Here is a 20,184-nt window from a genome sequence, read left to right on the forward strand (position 1 = left end):
TTACAGACAATGATGTGCTTGTTTTGAAAGTTACTGTTGTAATGCAAGAATCGGATAATATATTTTAATGACGCTCTTAGAGGGATACGTGCTGGCAAAACTTTCCTGCTCTTTTTTAATATAGAATCATAGGGTCTTTTATGTCTATACAGGAGGCTAGGTGGGGTCTCGGTTTAATGTCTTCTCTAAAAGACGGAACCACTGACAGTGAAGCACTGCACAGTCAGCTGTGAATAAATCTAAAGCCAAATAAAGAACGACTTCCTGACTCCCCCTTCACCCACTAAGAATTCTAATATACCCCTTAGTAACGCAGCTGACACTAATGCCATCTGTTTAGCTCAGTCCAGTACTCAGCAGTATATTTACCAACTGAATGAATCAATTCTTCTTAAAAGACAGAACTCGGGGCCCAAAATACTTTAAGTCTCCAAAAAACAGTCGGGAGCTGTGCGACTTGACCCCAACTGCTCTGCTGCGTCTAACTTCACCAGCAGCAACAAGGCTACAGTGCTGATGCTGAGTGGCCAGCATTTAATTAAAACATCCATCGCACAACCGCTGGCAGGAATTATTTCATTAACACTGAGGGGCATTTTCCCACGCATGTCATGTTTTTAATATTCCTCGCCGCTTTAGGCTAATTTTCAGGGATATTGAGAATCACCAACAGATGTGGGCACAGTGCCGGAGAGGGTGCAGGGACTGGCGAGAGATGCTGCAAACTTTCACACGCTCTGTGCGATGGCAAAGGCATGAAAAATATATATTTGCTAAAACTCAGATGGTCCGGAGATGGAGAGAGAAATGGGGCAGCACAGTGGCAAGCACCGCTGCCTTATAGCGCCTGGGACCCAGATTCGATTCCCAGTTTGGAGTCTAGGGAAATTTCACAGTAACTTCATTGCAATGTTAATGTAAGCCTACTTGTGACTAAAAAACTAAACTTCAAAAAAAATTTATTCTGTAGAATTTAGAAGAACGAGAAACGATCTAATTGAAAGATAGAAAACATGAAGAGTCTTGAAAAAGTAGATGCTGGAAGGATGTTCCCCCTGGCTGGAGAGCCTAGAGCTAAGGCTCCCAGCAATGATGCCCCGAGTTGTGCGCAGCCTGTTTATTTCAGTATGTGATACAGTGGCCACATGCATCACGGTTTGAAGAGGACAATGGGCCGCAGTCTCAAAATAAAAGGGTGGCCATTTAGGACTGGGGTGAGGAGGCATTTCCTCAGTCAAAACTGTGAATTTTTGGACCGGTGATTGGCCGGTCATCTGAACAATAGTATATTTGAGATGCAACAGTTTTGAACAGGTACAGAAGTAGAAAAACATTGGGGATGATTTGTGGGGAGGAGGGAGGTAACAAGCTGTGATGGGGTCAAAGAAATCAAGCAGATTCTAATCCTCAAGTTAATACTCATCAACGCATTTAACAGTAAGCATTAAAACCTTGATGGCATTCATATTCCTTGTCATGGTGCAGGCACATTTGAAACTTGAGATACTGGAGAAGGCCATTTGTTCCTTTTGTGCCTGCTCCCCCCATTCAGTAAAATCATGGCTGATCTTCTACCTAGACTCCATCTTCCTGCACACTCCTCATATCCTTCAGCAGCCAAAAGCTCTGTCGATCTCTTGAATAAATTCAACAGTCTAAGCATTCTTAGCTCTCTGAAATAGCGAGTTCCAAAAATTCACAGTTTTCTATCTTTCAATTAGATCGTTTCTCTTTCTTCTAAATTCTGCAGAATAAATTTTAAAATTTAGTTTATTTATTGGTGTCACAAGTGGGCTTACATTAATGCTGCAATGAAGTTCCTGTGAAAATCTCCTAGTCGCCACACTCTGGCAACTGTTCGGGCACACTGAGGGAGAATTTTAGCATGGCCAATGCACCTAACCAGCATGTCTTTCGGACTAAGAGAGAAACCAGAGCACCCAGTGGAACCCCACGGACACAGGGGGAGACTCTGCACAGTCAGTGACCCAAGCCAGAAATTGAATCTGAGTCAATGGTCCTGTGAGGCAGTAGTGCTAGCCACTGGGAATACTTCCATTCTTCATAACCTCTCCTTTTCCCAGGAATTAGTCTGATGGACCTTCATTACACTCCCTCTGAAGCAAGTTTATCTTCCCTTAGTCAAAGAAATCAAAACTGTACACAGCACTCCAGGTCAAACCAGGCCCCTCTATAACTGCAGTGAGATTTATTTTGTTTTACATTCCAATCCCTTGGTAATAATGGCTGACATACCAATTGCTTTGACTAGTGTACGATGCCCAAGTGTCTCTAAATAGAATCATAGGATCCCTACAGTGCAGGAGGAGGCCATTCGATCCATCAAGTCCGCAGCACCGACTCTCAAAGAGCATCTTGCCTAATATTTCTCATTCTTTCACCGCTAAAAAATATGCTGCTTTTCTATCTTTGCTATCACAGTGAATAAGGTCACGTTTCCCCATATCATATTCTATCTGTCATATTCTCCTTCCAGGAGTGGCAGGCCTGTCTCATGAAGAGAGATTGAGCAAACTGGGCCTGTATTCTCAAGAGTTTCGAAGAATGAGAGGTGACCTCGTTGAAACCTACAAAATACTTTGAGGAATAGTCAGGGTAGATGCTGGGAAGGTGTTTCCCTTCGTTATGGAGTCCAGGGTCAGAGGGCATAATTCAAAATAAGGGGGATGCCAAATGGGATTGAGATGAGGAGAATGCTTCTTTCCCCTACACACACACACACACACACACACACACACACACACACACACACACACACACACACACACACACACACACACACAGAGGATTGTGAATCTTTGAGATTCTCTACCCCAGGGTGGCGGTAGCTCAGTTATTGAGTATGTTTACAGCAGAGATTGGTGGATTTCTGATTAACAATAAACCTAAAGGGTTATGGGGATGGTGGGTGCAAAAGACACTGAAGTGTTCAATCAGCTATGATTGCACTGAATGGCAGAGCAGGCTCGATGAACTGAATGGCCTCCTCTATTCTTGCCCACTTACTCGATCTATATTTATATCCATTTGCAGCCCCTTTGATTTCCCTCCACAGCTTGCTTTGCTCATTAACTTCATCATCAATAAAGGTGAACACAATTGCATTAGGCTCCTTCACCTAAGCCATGAATATTGATTGTAAATATCGGAGGGTGAAGCACTGATCCTTGCAGTAATCCAATAGTTACCTAGCTGTTTCTTTAACATTGAGAATACCTCCATTACGTAACCCTGCATCTAATAAATGTGCAATGTAGGATCTCAGCTTTCACACACAGGTGGGTCTCAAACAGTTTGACAGGCAAACAGCACACGGTGGCTGCAGTGGGGGGGGTTGCAGCTGGTGTTCAGTCTACTGATCTTCCTTCAAAATTCATTTCACCTGCAAAGTAACTTCAAGTTTGTTTTCAGCCATCCTACCTGCGCTGGGAGGGTGTGCGACACTGCTGTTGGCGAGTACGGGCCTCCCAGGTCGTTCCGCAGGAGGTTGTCACTGTGCATCTTGGTCTTGAGGCAGGTGATGTAGCGGTTACAGAAGTCTTTGCAAAGTTCATTGACCTTCTCCAACTCCAGCAGGTGGATTCGCAGAACCTGAATGGCTTTAACCATCTGCAGGTGAGAGAGAGGGACAGCAAAGGAGAGAAAGAAAAGGAGAGAGAAAAAGAGAGAGAGAGAGAGAGAAAGACTATCAATCTTGTCATCTTCAGCATGGTCAAGATGGCTTGTTCACACATTGCACATTTCCATAGGCAACTCAAAAAGCAAGTTCCTTCACCACATTTGAAGGCTGTACTGTGGAAGAAACCCACATTATGTCACTGCTTCACCAGCCTGCGGTGAACTCTGGGCAAGGTGACAACAATTTGTTTGTGTTCAGTAGCCAGGCCACACAACTTCATGCTCAGAATCCGACCTTGGGGGATGCAATTTGTCACTCAATTTTCTTCAGAAAGGGGCATTTGTTCAATAACAACAACTCGCATTTACACATTATTACGTCTCTGATGGTGGGAGTGATTAAAATTAGGGATTCACAAGGGACCAGAAGCAAAGTGGTGCGGAGATCTCAAAGGGCTGGCAGGCCAGGAGAGGCAAAGGGAAAGGCCATGGAGGGATTTGTAAATAAGGGTGGATATTTTAAAATTCAAGGATTGCCAGATCAAGGGGAGGCAGTGCAGACTAGCAAGCAAGCAGTGTCGAATGAAAGAGACTTGAAGCAACAGTTGCCTACTCAGATTACAAGAAGTCAGACATACGCTACCTTTTGTAATATAGGTCGGAAGGTCCCAGTTTCAATGATCAATTAGTTACTCTTAGAAAGCACATTAAAATTAGTTTCAACAAGGGGGAAAAAAAAATCAGCCAGCTTTTGATCTTTGTTCAAAACCATTACAGGGAGAGATTCTGCATGTGTACATACATGCATCTGAGTTGAGTGTACACCTGTGCCCCATCAGTAAAATCTTCTCTCAGTTTTCACTAGCTAGACTGTCACAGTAAGAATAATCTTAAATGAGCTCCACTATGCAAGGCAGTGAACTGTTATTTATGTCCAGGGCACACTGTATAAAAACGAGTTGGAGTATGATATGCACTATAGAAGAAAACATCATTTATATGGTGTTAGTCAGTCAACTTCTTGGCCTCTGCTGTATCATTACAATGGTGCCAATTTAGCCTCCATTTGTTACTCTTTACTGCTAAGCCCTAACTACGCAGTTCGTACATTCCTCCAATGTTGAAAAGACTTATTTCTTGATCACAGGTTGCTGTGAACTGTCGGTGGTGTGGACCTTTTCTCTGAATGCTTCTAGTCAACGCTTCTGATGCTGATTTGTGTCCTTGACTATAACAGCAGCTACTGAGCTAACAATGTTGGTCGGGGCTGACTGGGTAGCTTTTGCAGTTACTTTCTTGAAAAGGTATCAGTGGGTCGACAAAACAGCCTGAGGGCTTTCACGATCATTTTTTTTTTGCTGCTACCAACCCGTAAATGATAATTATTGATTCTCGACTTCTCAGGATGGGATTCAGAACTATAACCATTACAAAATACACTGGTGTCCTGCACTCTGAGCCCTGACCTTTCATCAAGGTTTCTCTAATGACAAAAGTGATGCATTTATTAGACTAGTTTATCCATTAAGAGAGTCTTGCATACAGATACTAACTTTCACAACCTCAGGATCTCTCAAGAAAAATCTACAGCCATGGGGGCAGATTTTTGCTATGTGCTTTTAAATATAGGGAAACCCAGCAGCCAATATACATGGCAAGTTCTAGAAGCAATAATGCGAGAATGGCCAGATAACCTGTTTTAGTGGCGTTGGCCAGGAAATAAGTACAGAGTGTGTGTCTCGAAACCGACAATCGCAGGACTGAGTCTGTGCTGGTTTTCAGAAATATCCTTATAGTGCAGAAGGAGGCCATTTGGCCCATCAAGTCTGCACCAAGTACAATTACACCCAAGCCCTATTCCCACAACCTCTTGTATTACACTAGTTAATCCCCCAGACACTAATAGGCAATTTAGCATGGTTAATCCACACAACCTGCACTTCTTTGGACTATGGGAGGAAATCAGAGCACTCAGAAGAAAGCCACGGGAACAAGGGGAGAATGTGCAGACTCCACACAGACAGTAACCCAATCTAGGAATCAAACCCCTGTCCCTGGTGCTGTGAAGCAACAGTGCTAACTACTGTGCCACCCCACCACCTCTCAGTGGCGCAGTGGTTAGCACTATTGGATTACTGCAAGGATCAGCGCTTCAACCTCCACTATTTACAATCCATGTCCCTGTACTTTAATTGGATACAGACTGATAGCCATCAAGTCTAAGGCAACCACATGGAAGCTGGATATAGTGCATTGGTAAAGCTGCAATTAAAAACTATGTTCACTTCAGGGCACTGGGGCACCAAAGATGCAAGGTGTGCAGAGAAGTGCAACTCCCCGAATCTTTCGGAGTTGGGTCAGGTGGAAACAAGGGTTGGCTGGGATCAAGGGTCATTCTGACCACTCAGTGAGGAAACGACAGGTGCTCAAGGCAGATAATTTTTCCACATGCCACCACGCTGATGCAGCAACTCACCTAACAACACGGGCAATTTCCTCACTCAAAATTATTACATGGCCTGCTTAAAAAACAGTGTCTGAGTTTTTGGGCAATGCTGGTTTTTGGATAGCACAATTTATGGTACTTATACCAGTACTGGCCAGGACAACAAATAAACTCCTCTTCACCTGCAAAACTGTGCAGTGGGACCACAGAACAGGAGCAGAAGTAGGTCATTCAGCCCATCAAGTATACTCAACCATTCAACAAGATCATGACTGATCTAATGTGATCATCTTCAATTCCATTTCCTGCCGTATCCCCATCTTCCTGGATTCCCTTACTGATTAAAAACCTGTCTATCTCAGCCTTGAATACATTAACCAGCCTCCACAGCCCTCTGCAGTAAAGAATTGCACAGATTCACACCCCTTGGAGAAGAAATACCTCCTAATCTTGGCTTTAAATGGGTAACCCCTCATTCTGGGGTGATGCCCTCTGATCCTCAGCTTCCTTACAAAGGGAAACAACATCTCAGCATCTACTCTGTCAAGCCCTCTAAGAATCCCAGATGTCTTAGTAAGGTCACCTCTCATTTTTGTAAACTCCAATGAGTGCAGGCCCAACCTACTCAACCTCTCCTCATAAGAAAATCCCTCCACACCCAGGATGAACCTACTGAACCTTCTCTAGACTGCCACCAATGCTAGGATATCTTTCTTTAGATAAGGGGACCAAAACTTTTCATCGTATCCAAGTGTCTTCTAACTGGCACCTTTTATAGTTTCAGCAAATCCTTCGCTGTCTCCCTGCTTTGTTCCTGAGAGTGGAGAGCAATGGCAAAACATCACTGACAAAAAAAACGTCAAGAAAACAGCTCAGGATGCAGCAGCAGTGGACAATGTGTCAAGAACTTGCCTTTAAGCAGAGCACACAAGCGAATTACGCCTTTAACTGTGCAGCACTGAAGTATTAGCCTGGATTTTGTGCTCTGGAGTGAGAATTGAACATAAGAACTAGGAGCAGGAGTAGGCCATCTGGCCCCTCGAGCCTGCTCCGCCATTCAATAAGATCATGGCTGATCTTTTGTGGACTCAGCTCCACTTGCATGCCCGCTCACCATTACCCTTAATTCCTTTACTGTTCAAAAATTTATCTACCTTGGTCTTAAAATCATTCAATGAGGTAGCCTCAACTGCTTCACTGGACAGGGAATTCCACAGATTCACAACCCTTTGTGTGGAGAAGTTCCTCAACTCAATCCTAAAACAGCTTCCCCTTATTTTGAGGCTATGCTCCCAAGTTCTAGTTTCACCCACCAGTGGAAACAACCCTCCCTGCTTCTACCTTACTTATTCCCTTCATAATCTTACATGTTTCTGTAAGATCTCCCCTGATTCTTCTGAATTCCATTGAGTATAGTCCCAGTCCACTCAGTCTCTCCTCATAAAACTGGGAGGTAGTGGCCTAGTGGTATTATCCAGAAACACAGCTAATGTTCCATGGACCTGGGTTCGAATCCTGCCACAGCAGATGGTCGAATTTGAATTCAATAAAAAAAATCTGGAATTAAGAATCTACTGATGACTATGAAACCATTGTTGATTGCCGGAAAACCTACCTGGTTCCTTTAGGGAAGAAAAGTTTAAAGTTTTAGGGCAGCAAGGTGGCACAGTGGTTAGCACTGCTGCCTCACAGCATCAGGGACCTGGGTTTGATTCCTGGCTTGGGTCACTGTCTGTGTGAAGTTTGCACATTCTCCCCATGTCTGTGTGGGTTTCCTCCAGGTGCTCTGGTTTCCTCCCACAGTCCAAAGACGTGCAGGTTAGGTGGACTGACCATAGTAAATTGACCCTAGTGACAGGGGGATTAGCAGGGTAAATATGTGGGGTGACAGGAATAGGGTTTGGGTGGGATTGTGGTCGGTGCCGACATGATGGGCCAAATGGCCTCCTTCTGCACTGCAGGGATCCTATAAGCTAACCATTTCAACTCCTGAATCAAAGAACCCATGACCTTAAGAGCAAGAGTGTTACCCAACAAGCTACAGCCAACATCTTTACTCTTGTTTAGCAATGCAAAGGCCATGGTGCTACAGGGCATTGATGTAAATGAACAAGCCTTTTTTTTTAAACTAGGTGTGCAGTATTATTTTAATGAGTTAACCATGCAGAGAATCTCCGCTTGTGGATAATATTCGACCTGGGTTCCAGATATAAATACCTGTGCATTCCTAGTAATAAAACGCCAGCGGCTGATCCCCACCAAACAAGCGAGGAGCAAGGAGCTTTGGATCAAATTTCCACTATAGCAAAGCAGGGATTAAATACAGCTCCAAAGCTGCAACCCAAGAGAGAGGAGCTTGTTGTTTAAGTCACAGTACAAGGGCATGGGGAGGGGGCAGTTAATAAATATGCCAATTACTGCAGCTCATTTGCGCAGAGATTCTCATTTACTGTCCTGCTGCAGTATATCTATCCTGATAAAGACCTACAGTCGGATGTAAAAATTGAACGGGTCATAAAAAATACAGATGCAAAATTAATTGACTTCACAGTGCTTTCTGGCTGATTTGGTGGATAATGATGAATTCTGACCTTTTCTAATTACTCTGCAAATGTACAGGCCCGTGGAAAGCTCAGCAATTATGAAGTATGACAGGCTGTCCAAACCTTCGCAAATGTTACTGGCTACCTATTGCCTTTTAGGGTACAGCAATCCCACCCTCCCCGGCACAATCAGCTTCCTCAGCCTTGTTTTCCTTCCACCTGCCGGTTTTGATCTTATGTAAAGTTAACGCCTGAATACTGCTGCCAAATACAGCCCTCAACGTGGAACACTTGCAGATAAGGACATATCCAACACTGCTCGTGAGCCAAGAGGCACAGGGCTGTTTCCTTTGGGTACCCTTGTTTATGTGCAGCGATCATCCTTCTGCCCTGATATCCGACCTTCAGCACTCGCCATGGTCACAAACCTCTCAACGATCAGGTCTTCACCCCCATGACTGACTGACCTCTGCCTGATCCAAACTTCAGCGTCATCATTCCTATTTCCCTGCCCACTTGCCCCAGCCGCAATCGGTTCATCAGCCAATCCCGTGGTGTGAGGCCAATGCAAGCGTTTCCTCCCCAAGCAACCTTCCCTCTCCCTTCCCGACGATCTCCTCCCAGGTTGTCGCCCTCTGCCACAGGTCTTCCCAGCCGATAGCTGGTCCAGCCTTTCAATCTTACCCAGCTGCCGGACATGTAATAGAGAAAAAAAAGTTCCAATGCAGCCCTGCCATTAAATTCAGCTAATTCTCTTATTTTTCCACTGACTAAAGGTCACTCCCATGCTCCCGTTGGGGGGCAAAGTGACCAAATACAACAGCTTCCCAGAGCCTGAAAAATATAAAACAACTTTCGTGAAGCAGCAAGAACGGATAAGGTGCCCTGGTCCTCCAAATTTCAGTGTTAAAATGAATGAGCCCAACCAACTGGAGAAAGACAATCCTCTGAGCTAAGTGTCACTGCTTTAATTTGGGAGCAAACGTTTTACACTGTAGAATCATAGGATCCCTATACTGCAGAAGAGGCCATGCGGCCCATCAAGTCTACACTGACTCTCTGACAGAGCACCTTGCTCATTCCTCGCCTCCCCACCCCCCCATCCCCGTAACCACACACATTTCTCATCACCTAACTAACTATACACCCTGGGACACTAAGGGGCAATTTAGCATAGCCAATCAACCTAACATGGACATCTTGGGACGCTAATTTCGCATGGCCACTCCCCCTAACCTGCGCATCTTGAGACACCAAGGGGCAATTTAGCATGGCTAATCAACCTAACCCACATATCTTTGGACACTCGAGGCAATTTTGATTGGCCAATCAACCTAACATGCACATCTTGGGACACCAAGGGGCAACTGAGCACGGCCAATCAACCTAACACACACATCTTTGGACCGTGGGAGGAAACTGGAGCACCCGGAGGAAACCCACGCAGGCACGGGGAGGAGGTGCAAACTCCATACAGGTAGTCACTCCAAGGCCGGAATTGAACCTGGGTCCCTGGCACTGTGAGACAGCAGTGCTAACCGCTGTGATCTGGGTCCTTTTATTTGGAGTTAATTGGCAAAATGAAGTAATTTCTTTTACAGTCTAGGCAACTGCACTGACTGATTGGACTCCATCACTAAACCGTTCATACAACATAACCACACAACTAGTTAGATATCCTCTCTCCTCTCACCACCCCCTCCTACCCCCACTTTCCCCTCCCTCACATACACACACATTGCACTGACAATGCCCAAAGCAACATTTTTTCCTGCTGCCATGCTTCCTTTTGAAAGCAGCTAACAGATAATTAAATGTTACATCAGCCCTTCGGGCCTCATTAATATTCATAAAGCAGATAGTAATGGTGCTGAGGAGACACATCAGCCAATGAATTGCAGAACCACCCAGTTTGGAAATCTCCAATTTAAAGAGAGCTTAAATCGTGCACTTGTGGTCACAACCTAAAAGTGTATTCCAATAAAAAACTGCCAATCAACCTCTCTGTTTACAGTTTGTGTAATAATCCACTGTTAACACCCCAGGATCACAGCTAATATCACTGCCTGAAGTAAGCAATCATTAGTGTCACTGTTGGTATGCTCAAATCCATGGCCTACAAGTCTCAGTTTTGAGCCCTAGGTGCTCAGTACTCAGAGCTCATCAGCTCGGATTTGCACTCTGTTCCGGCAGCCACCAGCTGAAAGGAGAATGCTTAGACACAGGAGAAGTGAAGTGGCCACACTCCAGCCACCTGCCCTCAGCACTGACCTATCACACAACACAGCTAGCAATGTTTGGTGCCTCTGCTGTGTCGATAACAGACAAAAACAAGTGCGCAAATTGATTGTGTGAATTAAGTAACTTTGACTATTCATTCACTCACAAATCTGTTGATGCTTCATCTACAAGGATCAGGTCATCTTAATTTAAATCTTTGCAAGTTAATCCCGACCTTCAGAAGGTGTCTAGAGCTACTCAACAAAACAGGAACTCACTTTCTACTTCCTGTTACCCTTTTTGTAAAGGATGATTGTGGCACAGTGGTTCGCAAAGCTGCCTCACAGCACCAGGGACTCAGGTTCAAATCTGGCCTTTGGTGACTCTGCGTGGAGTCTGCACGTTCTTACTGTGTCTGCGTGGGTTTACTCCAGGCGCTCCGGTTTCCCATCTCAGTCCGAAGATGTGCAGGTTAGGTGGATTGGCCATGTTAAATTGCCCCTTAGTGTCAGGGGGATAAGCAGGGTAAATACTTGGGGATAGGGCCCGGGAAGGATTATTGTCGGTACAAGCTCTTTGGGTTGAATGACCTCCTTCTGCGCTGTAGGGATTCTATTCTGTTCTTTCCCCATTCTCATCACTGAAACCAGATTAGAAACTGCATTGTCCACAAGGATGCTCCAACTCATTGGGTCAGTTAGCGAGGGGAAAAATAAAATCAAGAAATCGGACAAAAACGAAGGTTGGTTTTCCCATCACTAATGCTAATCTTTGTGATAAAGCACACTAGGATGGATACTCACTCAGTGGGACCCTCTGGATTGAGTGGCCGGCTGCCACCACTCTGTCCAAAGTTGCCGTGAAAAGAATAGTTACCAGGGCAAAATAACAGAGACTGCGATTAAGGTGTCAGCAATTTCAACAGGGAAAGGTTAAGTGAGGGCAGGAGAAAGACAGACTGACCTTGCAGACAAATGCTAACCGTGGTAACAAAATAATTGAAAAGAGTGAGTAATTGCATAGGTCTGACCCCAAAAACCAACCCGGTAGATTAGAGAGACGAGAGTCTATACACTGTCTGACTCTCGAGCACATCAAGTTACAACAGCTAGGGAAAAAAAACTCTTATTCGCCATATAGCACACATAATCAGTCAATCCATCAGTAGATGCTTTGCAACAATGGCAACTTATTCCACCCCCTGCCAATGCTGTTCAACAAGAGAAGTTGAAGAGAAGGCTTTCATTGAAAGGCCTTAAACTGGAGAAACTAGTTACAGTGATTAATTTCAACGATTAAAGTGAACTACATGAAGAGTCTCTTAACACTTGTACTTATTTACTCATTGATATGGAATACTGTTTTGAATTTTTGGCCATCAATAGCTACCAAAGAGCAACACACCAAGCTGTCTATCTCCGGATCATCGCTGAAGAAGGGTTTGTGCTCTTGCTCTTGCTGGTGAACAAAGTTCTCAATGTCCACATCGAAGCTCGCCGAGGTAATGCACTCTGATCCCTGCGTTGCCTGCTCACATTTCTCAAACAGGAGAGCAAGGAGTGGAAAGAGCGGATGTCTGGACAAGGAAAAGAACAGAATTGAAATGGTCAACTTTTGACTTATTGAATCAACTGAACAAGAAATTGAAAAACAAAAGTATTCATAAAATTCGCGTGAAGATATTCAGGGATTGAAATCAACTTCAGTGACAGCACAATCTAAAATAATGAACACCAATTGGCCAGAATTCTCGAGCTAATCATGCTAGTGAGATTGTCCCTTCCCGCTGCAGTGAACGGAGATTTGGCTGAATGCCAAATTCTCCATCTTCTGTGGCAGTGGCGGCGGGCTTGAGTGGCCAGAGGAAACGGGTCATCAATTAGTGGGGGGGGGGGGGCTAAGCCATTCACCCTTTGAACTGCTCAGCCATTCAATAAGATCATGGCTGATCTGACTATAACCTCCTGACTAACCCCAATAATCTTTCACCCCCTTAGAATCTATCTACCTCTGCCTTGAAAACATTCAAAGACTCTGCTCCCACTGCTTCTTGAGGAAGCGAGTTCCAAAGACTCACTGTACCCTCAGAGAAAACAATTCACCTCACCTCTGACATGGGCAACCTTTAGTTCTGGATTCTCCCACAAGAGGAAACATCTTCTCCACATCCACCCATCAGAATCCCTCAGGATTATTTCCATTTCAATCAAGTCATCACAATATGACCAAGCTTTACTTCATTTTGTTGGTTTCCATCCAATTCCAGGAAGAAACAAGACCGCAACATCAACTGGCATTTCCAACAATAATTTAGGCCATCCTACTCTCTCTACACGTTTCCAGGACTATGACGACAGAACAGGTGGAGCGGGACTAATTGGGTAGCTCCTTCAGAAGGCTAACAAAGGCATGGTGGAACAAATGACCTCTTTATGGCCCTGTGAGATTTTCAATGAAGGAGTAGAGGGGGCAGCTGGACTCCACTAACTGACGATCATTTGGACAAGGTGGGGATTGTCAAACCTTGAAACTGGTTTCACAGAGTACTAGGTGGTTACAGGTCGAGGCAAGGAGATGGGTGACAGGTGTAAAAGGAGTCAACTTTCATAAACTGCCTTCAATTCCTCATCGCTACACTTCAACCAGAATAGGAAAATTCCAGCAATGCCTTTTTGGAGAAATAAGCCTCTGTTGAACAGCACTCAAAATTATCAGAAAACATTGATCACAAACGTTCCCCGTTAAAGTTGAGTAATCATTCTCAACACAATCAAACCCATCAGCTGGAAATACAGGCAGCAAGTGTTTCTAATAAACATTGCATTAGAACAACCCCATCAATGAAGTGTTTTTGGTGCTAACAAGCTATTTTCAATGGTGTATTTTAATAATTCTAGACGTTTAGCTACTTCTATATACATAAGATGAAAAATGCTACCAATTTAATATTTCAGGTGGATTTATTATCTGACCACAGGCAGGTGACTTGTACATTTAGATAAAATGTAAAAACAGATTCCCTGAGTGTCTTAAAATGTTGCATTATTGGTGTGTTTCCTTTCTAGGTTATAGTCTACTTTTTTTTAATTTCAAAAATATACTTTATTCATAAATACTCTGAAATAAACCATTGCAGAAAGGACATTTGCAATAATTACAAGTGTTGCAAAATAAGTCATATTTGCAATACTTTACTGAGCTCAGTTCCAAAACATTCATTACAACAAACTATATACATTTGTCATAGTTCAATGTTACTCTATTAAAGATATAGGCCAGGATATTTCGTGTGGTGGAGCTTCCTGTCCCTGCATCCACAGAGTCAGTGGGGAACATACCCAGTTAACACTGCCTGCCCTGCAGTTATTTAACGCTCTGTTACTTGGCTGGAGGTTGGACTTCTGCCCTTCATTCAGGAGGAAGACCCGCCTTAGAGAGCTGCTGACCTACCTGATCGGCCAGCACATCCCTGGTCCATGTAGCACCAGTGGACAGGAGTGGGACTGCAAGCAGTTCATGGAATCCAAGTCCCGGGGGTTCAGGGACAGGTACGTTGTGGGGGTATTAGGGCAGGGAGTGAACGGGCCATCAGGGACAGAGAGAGTTTGAGCTGTGGGCAGAGGCAACCGTGTGGGGTGGTGAAGTCCTGCGGTTACGAGACCTTAGGTTGGGGTGGGTGAAGTTAAAATGGAGTTACTCATGGAGTTACTCATGGAGCCCCCCCTCCTTCCCCCCCCACTTAAGATCAGAACCCAATTTATTTTGAGTTCCCACCATTTCCCAGAACTCCTCCAGAAAATGGAGGCTGAGTGGGAAACAGCCCTCAAGTGGACAATAATCGGGGCAAGGTAAAATTTACCAGTGTGGAATTGCAGCGAGGTCAGGGTGGGCAGGAACCCTGCAGGAAGCCCTTCTGAGGAATTTTACACTCTTCTCCACTGTTCCCGCCCACTACCCCTCCACTGTGGCCTACAAGCCCACCAGTCCTGTCGATTTTAATGATTCTGAGAAAAGACCTCCAAGAGGAATTTCATCAGGAGTAATTCCCAGCCTTTCAAAACATTCCCAACTACAGTCCTATTCCAGATGTGTCAAGGACTCCACAAGAACGTCGGCTCCTGCATGTCCAATGACAACACTCATTTGCACATCTCCAAAATCATCACTAATGTCATGGCCACTGCTGGTCCAACCAGGTTCTGCACCAGCAACAAGTCATCTTTTTGATTTTCCTCAGATCTCTTCTTCCAGGGAAGAGGAGATCCTAGACCCTCCCACATCCTCCCACCACTGGCGTTCCTCATGAGCCCTTATCCCATGGCTCTAGTAAACATCTTTCATTTCTTAATGCTGACGCTTTCATTCAGTTCAAAGTAAAAAGAAGAATGGGTTGGTTTTCTGCAAATACTTTAGGTGCTAAAAAGTGGTGATGAAGGTGAAACACTGGTTTTGCCTGTTTGAAGCAAAAAGCCATCTTGGTACAGAAATTAAAACCAGTGCTAGAAACATCATCCCAGAGGCTCATTACACAGTGGACCATCACTTGAAATGCCTGTTAGCACTCAATAAACAGGCTCTATGGTCATTTTGGTGGCTAGTGCCTCTGGTAAGATTTTGTAAGAGGCTAGCACCTCTGATAAGATCCCCTCCTAACGGCAACCCACACTTAGGAGTGAACATGGTGCCGATTCAAGCAACATTTATTCCAGAAACACTCTGAGGACTTCATCTGGAATGAGGACTTGTTGGGCTGCTCCACCTTATAGCAGTCACTGAGGGAAAGGAAGCGATTGGTTATGGGCATCTTTCTCAGAGGCCCCTATTAGGTTGGATAATGAATGGAAGAAGGGAATGAAGCCACACAGAGGGTACCAGATGCTGCAGGAGAGGGGAACAGAAGGGTGTGGTCCTTTTCCCCCATCCTGTGGTTACAGAAATTCCAACTCCTTGGACCTTCTTCAGTAGGACCTCCAGAGCTGCATTCAAGAACCTGTGAATCCTGATCTTCAAGGCTCAGCCATCTGAAAACTGCTGTGGTGTGCCATTCAGAGGACTCCAAAAACTGTCAGAAGTGGGTGCAAGGAGTCTAATTACATGGCTCCACAAAAATTATCCAGTGCTTGAGTGCTAGATGTATAAGTTTCTGGTTCATGCTCAAGACATGTTCAATAATGACCAAAAATTGTGTTCTCAATCTGGATTTTCAACTTATTGTTTTTTTATTAGAACAATGTCCATTTAGTAGCATCCATTTTCATCTTTTGGCCAAAATAGTGTGACTGCCTGTGTGGAGTTTGCATGTTCTCCCCATGTCTTCATGGGTTTCTTACAAGTGCTCCGGTTTCCTCCCACACTCCAAAGATGTGCAGGTTAGGTGGACTGACCATGCTAAACTCGCTCTTAGTGTTTAAAGATGTTCCCCTCTCCTGCAGCATCTGGTACCCTGTGTGTGGCTTCATTCCCTTCTTCCATTCATTATCCAACCTAATAGGTGAAATGGATTAGCCACAGGAAATATGTGGGATTACAGAGATCGGGCTGGGGAGGGAGCCTGGGTAAGAAACTCTGTCAAAGTCGGTGCAGATCGATGGGCTAAATGGCCTCTTCTGCACTATAGGGACTCTATGATTCCAAGTAGTCTAAATATCGGAATGCTGCACTATTATTTGTAGAACCAGGTTAAATCCAAGCAAAAGCGAAGTATTGGCAAGGAGGATTCTTCAGTAATGAGGGATTGACTAGCCCAGTGTTTTATAAGCTTATCTTCCCAACTCTGGAATCTATTCTGTGACTCTTGTGTAAGCGGAGGACGGAAGATCTGTTCTCTCTAACTTTGTCAGAGATTCTAATTGAATGGAGTGAGTCGTGCCAAGCATTTCTCAATGAGCGTGAGTCAACAGCTCCTTCCCTCTCCTTATAAAACCCTGTAATGACATAGTAACCTCTAACCTAGAGCTGTAACTCGTCGCTAAACTGAATTTCTCATTCTACTGAATCACGTTTATGGCAAAAATCAGCAAAGACCCCCCAACAGGCTCTAACTTTATCAGTGGAATTCCAGAACCACATTCCAGCTGTTAGGAACAGCTGCCTGAACTGAAAATAATTTCTCAGTGTCCCATCGAATGAGTTTGGCTGACACCAACACAGATGCAGTTGGGCAGTGCACGGCTTCCACTCTACAAAGCACAGAAGGTGTTTATAGAGGCTGTAAAGATTGAAACACCTAGTTTCACTGAATAGCTTGCTTCCTGAAATAATGCTAGTAAAATAGCGTTCAAGTAGATTCCAGAAGTGATAAACAACCTTTTCTTGTGACCCATTTGGCTCAATCAAGCAAACTCATGACTCAAATATGACTGATCACTTTATAAACCACAGTTTATCACTCCCCATCTCCTCCTTCCCATCACCACGCCCCCCCCCTCCCCATCCCACGCAGACCTCTCTGTTTGCTCCTTACTCCTTCATTCATTTATGGGATGTGGGTGTCATTGGCTAGGCCAGCATTTATTGCCCATCCCCAATTGCCCTTGGGATGGTAGAGGGAGGTAGTGGTGCACTGGGGACGTCACCGGTGACTAGTAATCCAGAGAACCAGAGTAATGCTCTGTGGACCCGGGTTTGAATCCCACCACGGCAGATGGTGCAATTTGAATTCAATAAAATCTGGAATTAAATGTCATGAAGCCATTGCGGATTGTCATACAAGCCCATCTGCTTCAGTTTAGGGCAGGAAATCTACAGTCATCTCCTGGTCTGGCCTACATGTGACTCCAGACCCCATAGCAACGTGGTAGACTCGCAAATGCCTTTTGAAAAAGGCGAGTTAGGATTCGGCAATAAATACTGGCACAGCCAGCAACGCTCATGACCTGTAAAATAAATTAGAAAAGGGGGTGGTCCTTCTTGAATGGCTGTAGTCCTTATAGGATCATAAAATCCTACAGCGCAGGAGGGGGCCATTCGGCTCATCGAGTTTGCACCGACAACAATCTCGCCCCAGATCCTATACCCATAACCCCATGCATTTACCCTGGCTAGTCCCCTGACAAAGGGACAATTTAGCACGGCCAATCCACCTAACCCACACACCTCGAGACTGTGGGAGGAAACCGGGGCACCCAGAGGAAACCCACGCAGAAACAGGGAGAGCATCAAACTCCACACAAACACGGCAGGAATTGAACATGGGTCCCTGGCGATGTGATTGTAGCAGTGCTAACCACTGTGCCACCGTGTCACTCCACATATATGCACATATTCTGTCCATCACCTGGATTTGCTACTTCCACCTCCATCGTACTTCATCAATCTTCACTCCCATCTCAGCTGTTTTGCTCTGTAACTATCAGCCTCGTCACTGTTGTTCTGCTCTCTTGGCTCGACTCCCACCTCATGCAAAACTCTGTTGCTCACATTCTGCCTCCCACCAAGCTCTGTCCACATCTCCTCCCTGTTCTCATAAACCTGTATTGACAATACCCCAATTTTAAAAAGTTCACCTTTGCTTTCAAATTCCTTCACCACCTTGCTTTTCCCCATTTTCGTAACCACTTCCAACCCTAAAAAGAAAATTACAGATCCTTCTTATCAGGCCTCTTGTGCATCTCTGTTTTTGATTGGTCCTGATGTGGGTATGCCGGCGTTGGACTGGCGTAAACACAGTAAAAAGTCTGACAACACCAGGTTTTAGTCCAACCTATTTATTTGATAATATACTCGCAAGCTTTCGGGTTAGCCCCTTCGTCAGGTGAATGGAGAGTTCTGGCCTCAGACAGAGCATATAAAGCACAGACAGTTTAGAGATTACTGATTAGAATGCGAATCCTTACACCTAACCTGCTGTTCAAGACCTGAAGTGGCTGATAATGTGAGTGGAAGGAGCACTGATCACAGTTTAAAGAGATGTGTATTGTCTCCAGACAGTACAGTAAGTGAGGTTTTGCAAACCCAGGCAAGTCACGGGGGTTACAGATAGTGCGACATATTATCAAATAAATAGGTTGGACTAAAACCTGGTGTTGTCAGACTTTTTACTTTGATTGGTCCACCATTGGCTGACATGTATTGAATAGCGAAGTGCAGGAAGTCCATCCCTAAATGGGCAGCACAGTTAGCACTGCTACCTCACAGCGCCAGGATCCCAGGTTCGATTCCCACTCGGGTCACTAACTGTGTAGGGTCTGCATGTTCTCTCCATGTCTACGTGGGATTCCTCCTGGTGCTCCGGATTCCTCCCACAGTCCAAAAGTCATGCTGGTTAGGTGCAATGGCCATGCTAAATGCTCCTTCAGTGTACCTGAACAGGCAGCGGAGTGTGGCGACTTGGGGATTTTCACAGTAACTTCATTGCAGTGTTAATGTAAGCCTACTTGTGATACTAATAAACAAAACTAAAGAAGAGACAAAATGCCCCATCTCTCCTTAAGAAATTTTCACAGACTTGAACCGTTTAAAGAATGTGAACGTTTCCACCTCTCTCAAACACTTAAAATCTCTTTCCTTGGTCACTTTTGGTTTTGGTCACCTGTGGTTAATATCCCTTTGTCGGTCCGATGTTGAATTTGGTTTGGTAATGCTCCAATGAAGCACCTTAGAGGGACGCTTACTAAATTAGATGCGCGTCATAAATGTTAGTTGCTGACTATACTTCATAAATAATTACTGGTTGTAAAAGTGTATTTGGGATTCGTAACAAAATGCACGGTATTACACAGACTCAAGTTTTTACCTTTTCAGTTCTAAAAGCCAGAGCACCTTCCTTGAGGGTCTGTAGAATGCACTCAAATACTAAACATGAGAGTGGGGGTGCGGTGCTAGCAGAAAGACAGGAAAAAAATCAGAGTTGTTGCTCATGGCGGATGTCGGGACGGGAATGAGTGACCTTGTTTTCAATTTTGTTCAGGCATCGCTTTTCTATTCTGCTGATTTTGAGTTCCGGGCCTTCATTTTCCTTAAGCAGTTACAACAGGAGTCAACTGCACTAATTGCCCAATTTGCCTCTATTATAGAATATCGCTATTATAACGTATGTCGGTATTTTATACCACACAGCCCATCCAGGTGTCATGACTTCCATCAAAACATTTAGGTAAATTTCAGAATAATAGTGCGGCTTCATTAGCTGATTGTGTGCTATTCTTCCATTCACTCACTAACGCCTAATGTTTTGCCCTCGCTATATAATAATCTCCCCCGCTACCAACACCCACTTTATCTTAGAGGGCAGGGGGTCAGTTTAGCTTAGTTGGCTGGACAGCTGGTTAGTGATGCCAACGGCATGGGTTCAATTCCCGTACCAGCTGAGGTTATTGATGAAGGCCCTGCCTTCTC

General features: G+C 44.6%; 1 protein-coding gene across 6 annotated transcripts in view; it reads right to left on the reverse strand.

The window, feature by feature from the left end:
* Nucleotides 1-20,184, reverse strand: part of pknox2 (pbx/knotted 1 homeobox 2) — a 422,849-nt gene that overhangs the window by 77,643 nt on the left and 325,022 nt on the right. For all 6 annotated transcript variants that reach the window (XM_080182211.1, XM_080182212.1, XM_080182214.1 and 3 more), the window contains 2 exons: nt 12,253-12,424; nt 3,442-3,630 (listed from right to left, as the gene is read on the reverse strand). In XM_080182211.1, the coding sequence (XP_080038337.1) occupies nt 3,442-3,630; nt 12,253-12,424 (361 nt within the window). The remainder of the gene's footprint in view (nt 1-3,441; nt 3,631-12,252; nt 12,425-20,184) is intronic.

Source organism: Carcharhinus amblyrhynchos, unplaced genomic scaffold (assembly GCF_965287045.1).
Source record: "Carcharhinus amblyrhynchos unplaced genomic scaffold, sCarAmb.v2.hapA scaffold_49, whole genome shotgun sequence".
Classification (NCBI taxonomy): domain Eukaryota; kingdom Metazoa; phylum Chordata; class Chondrichthyes; order Carcharhiniformes; family Carcharhinidae; genus Carcharhinus; species Carcharhinus amblyrhynchos.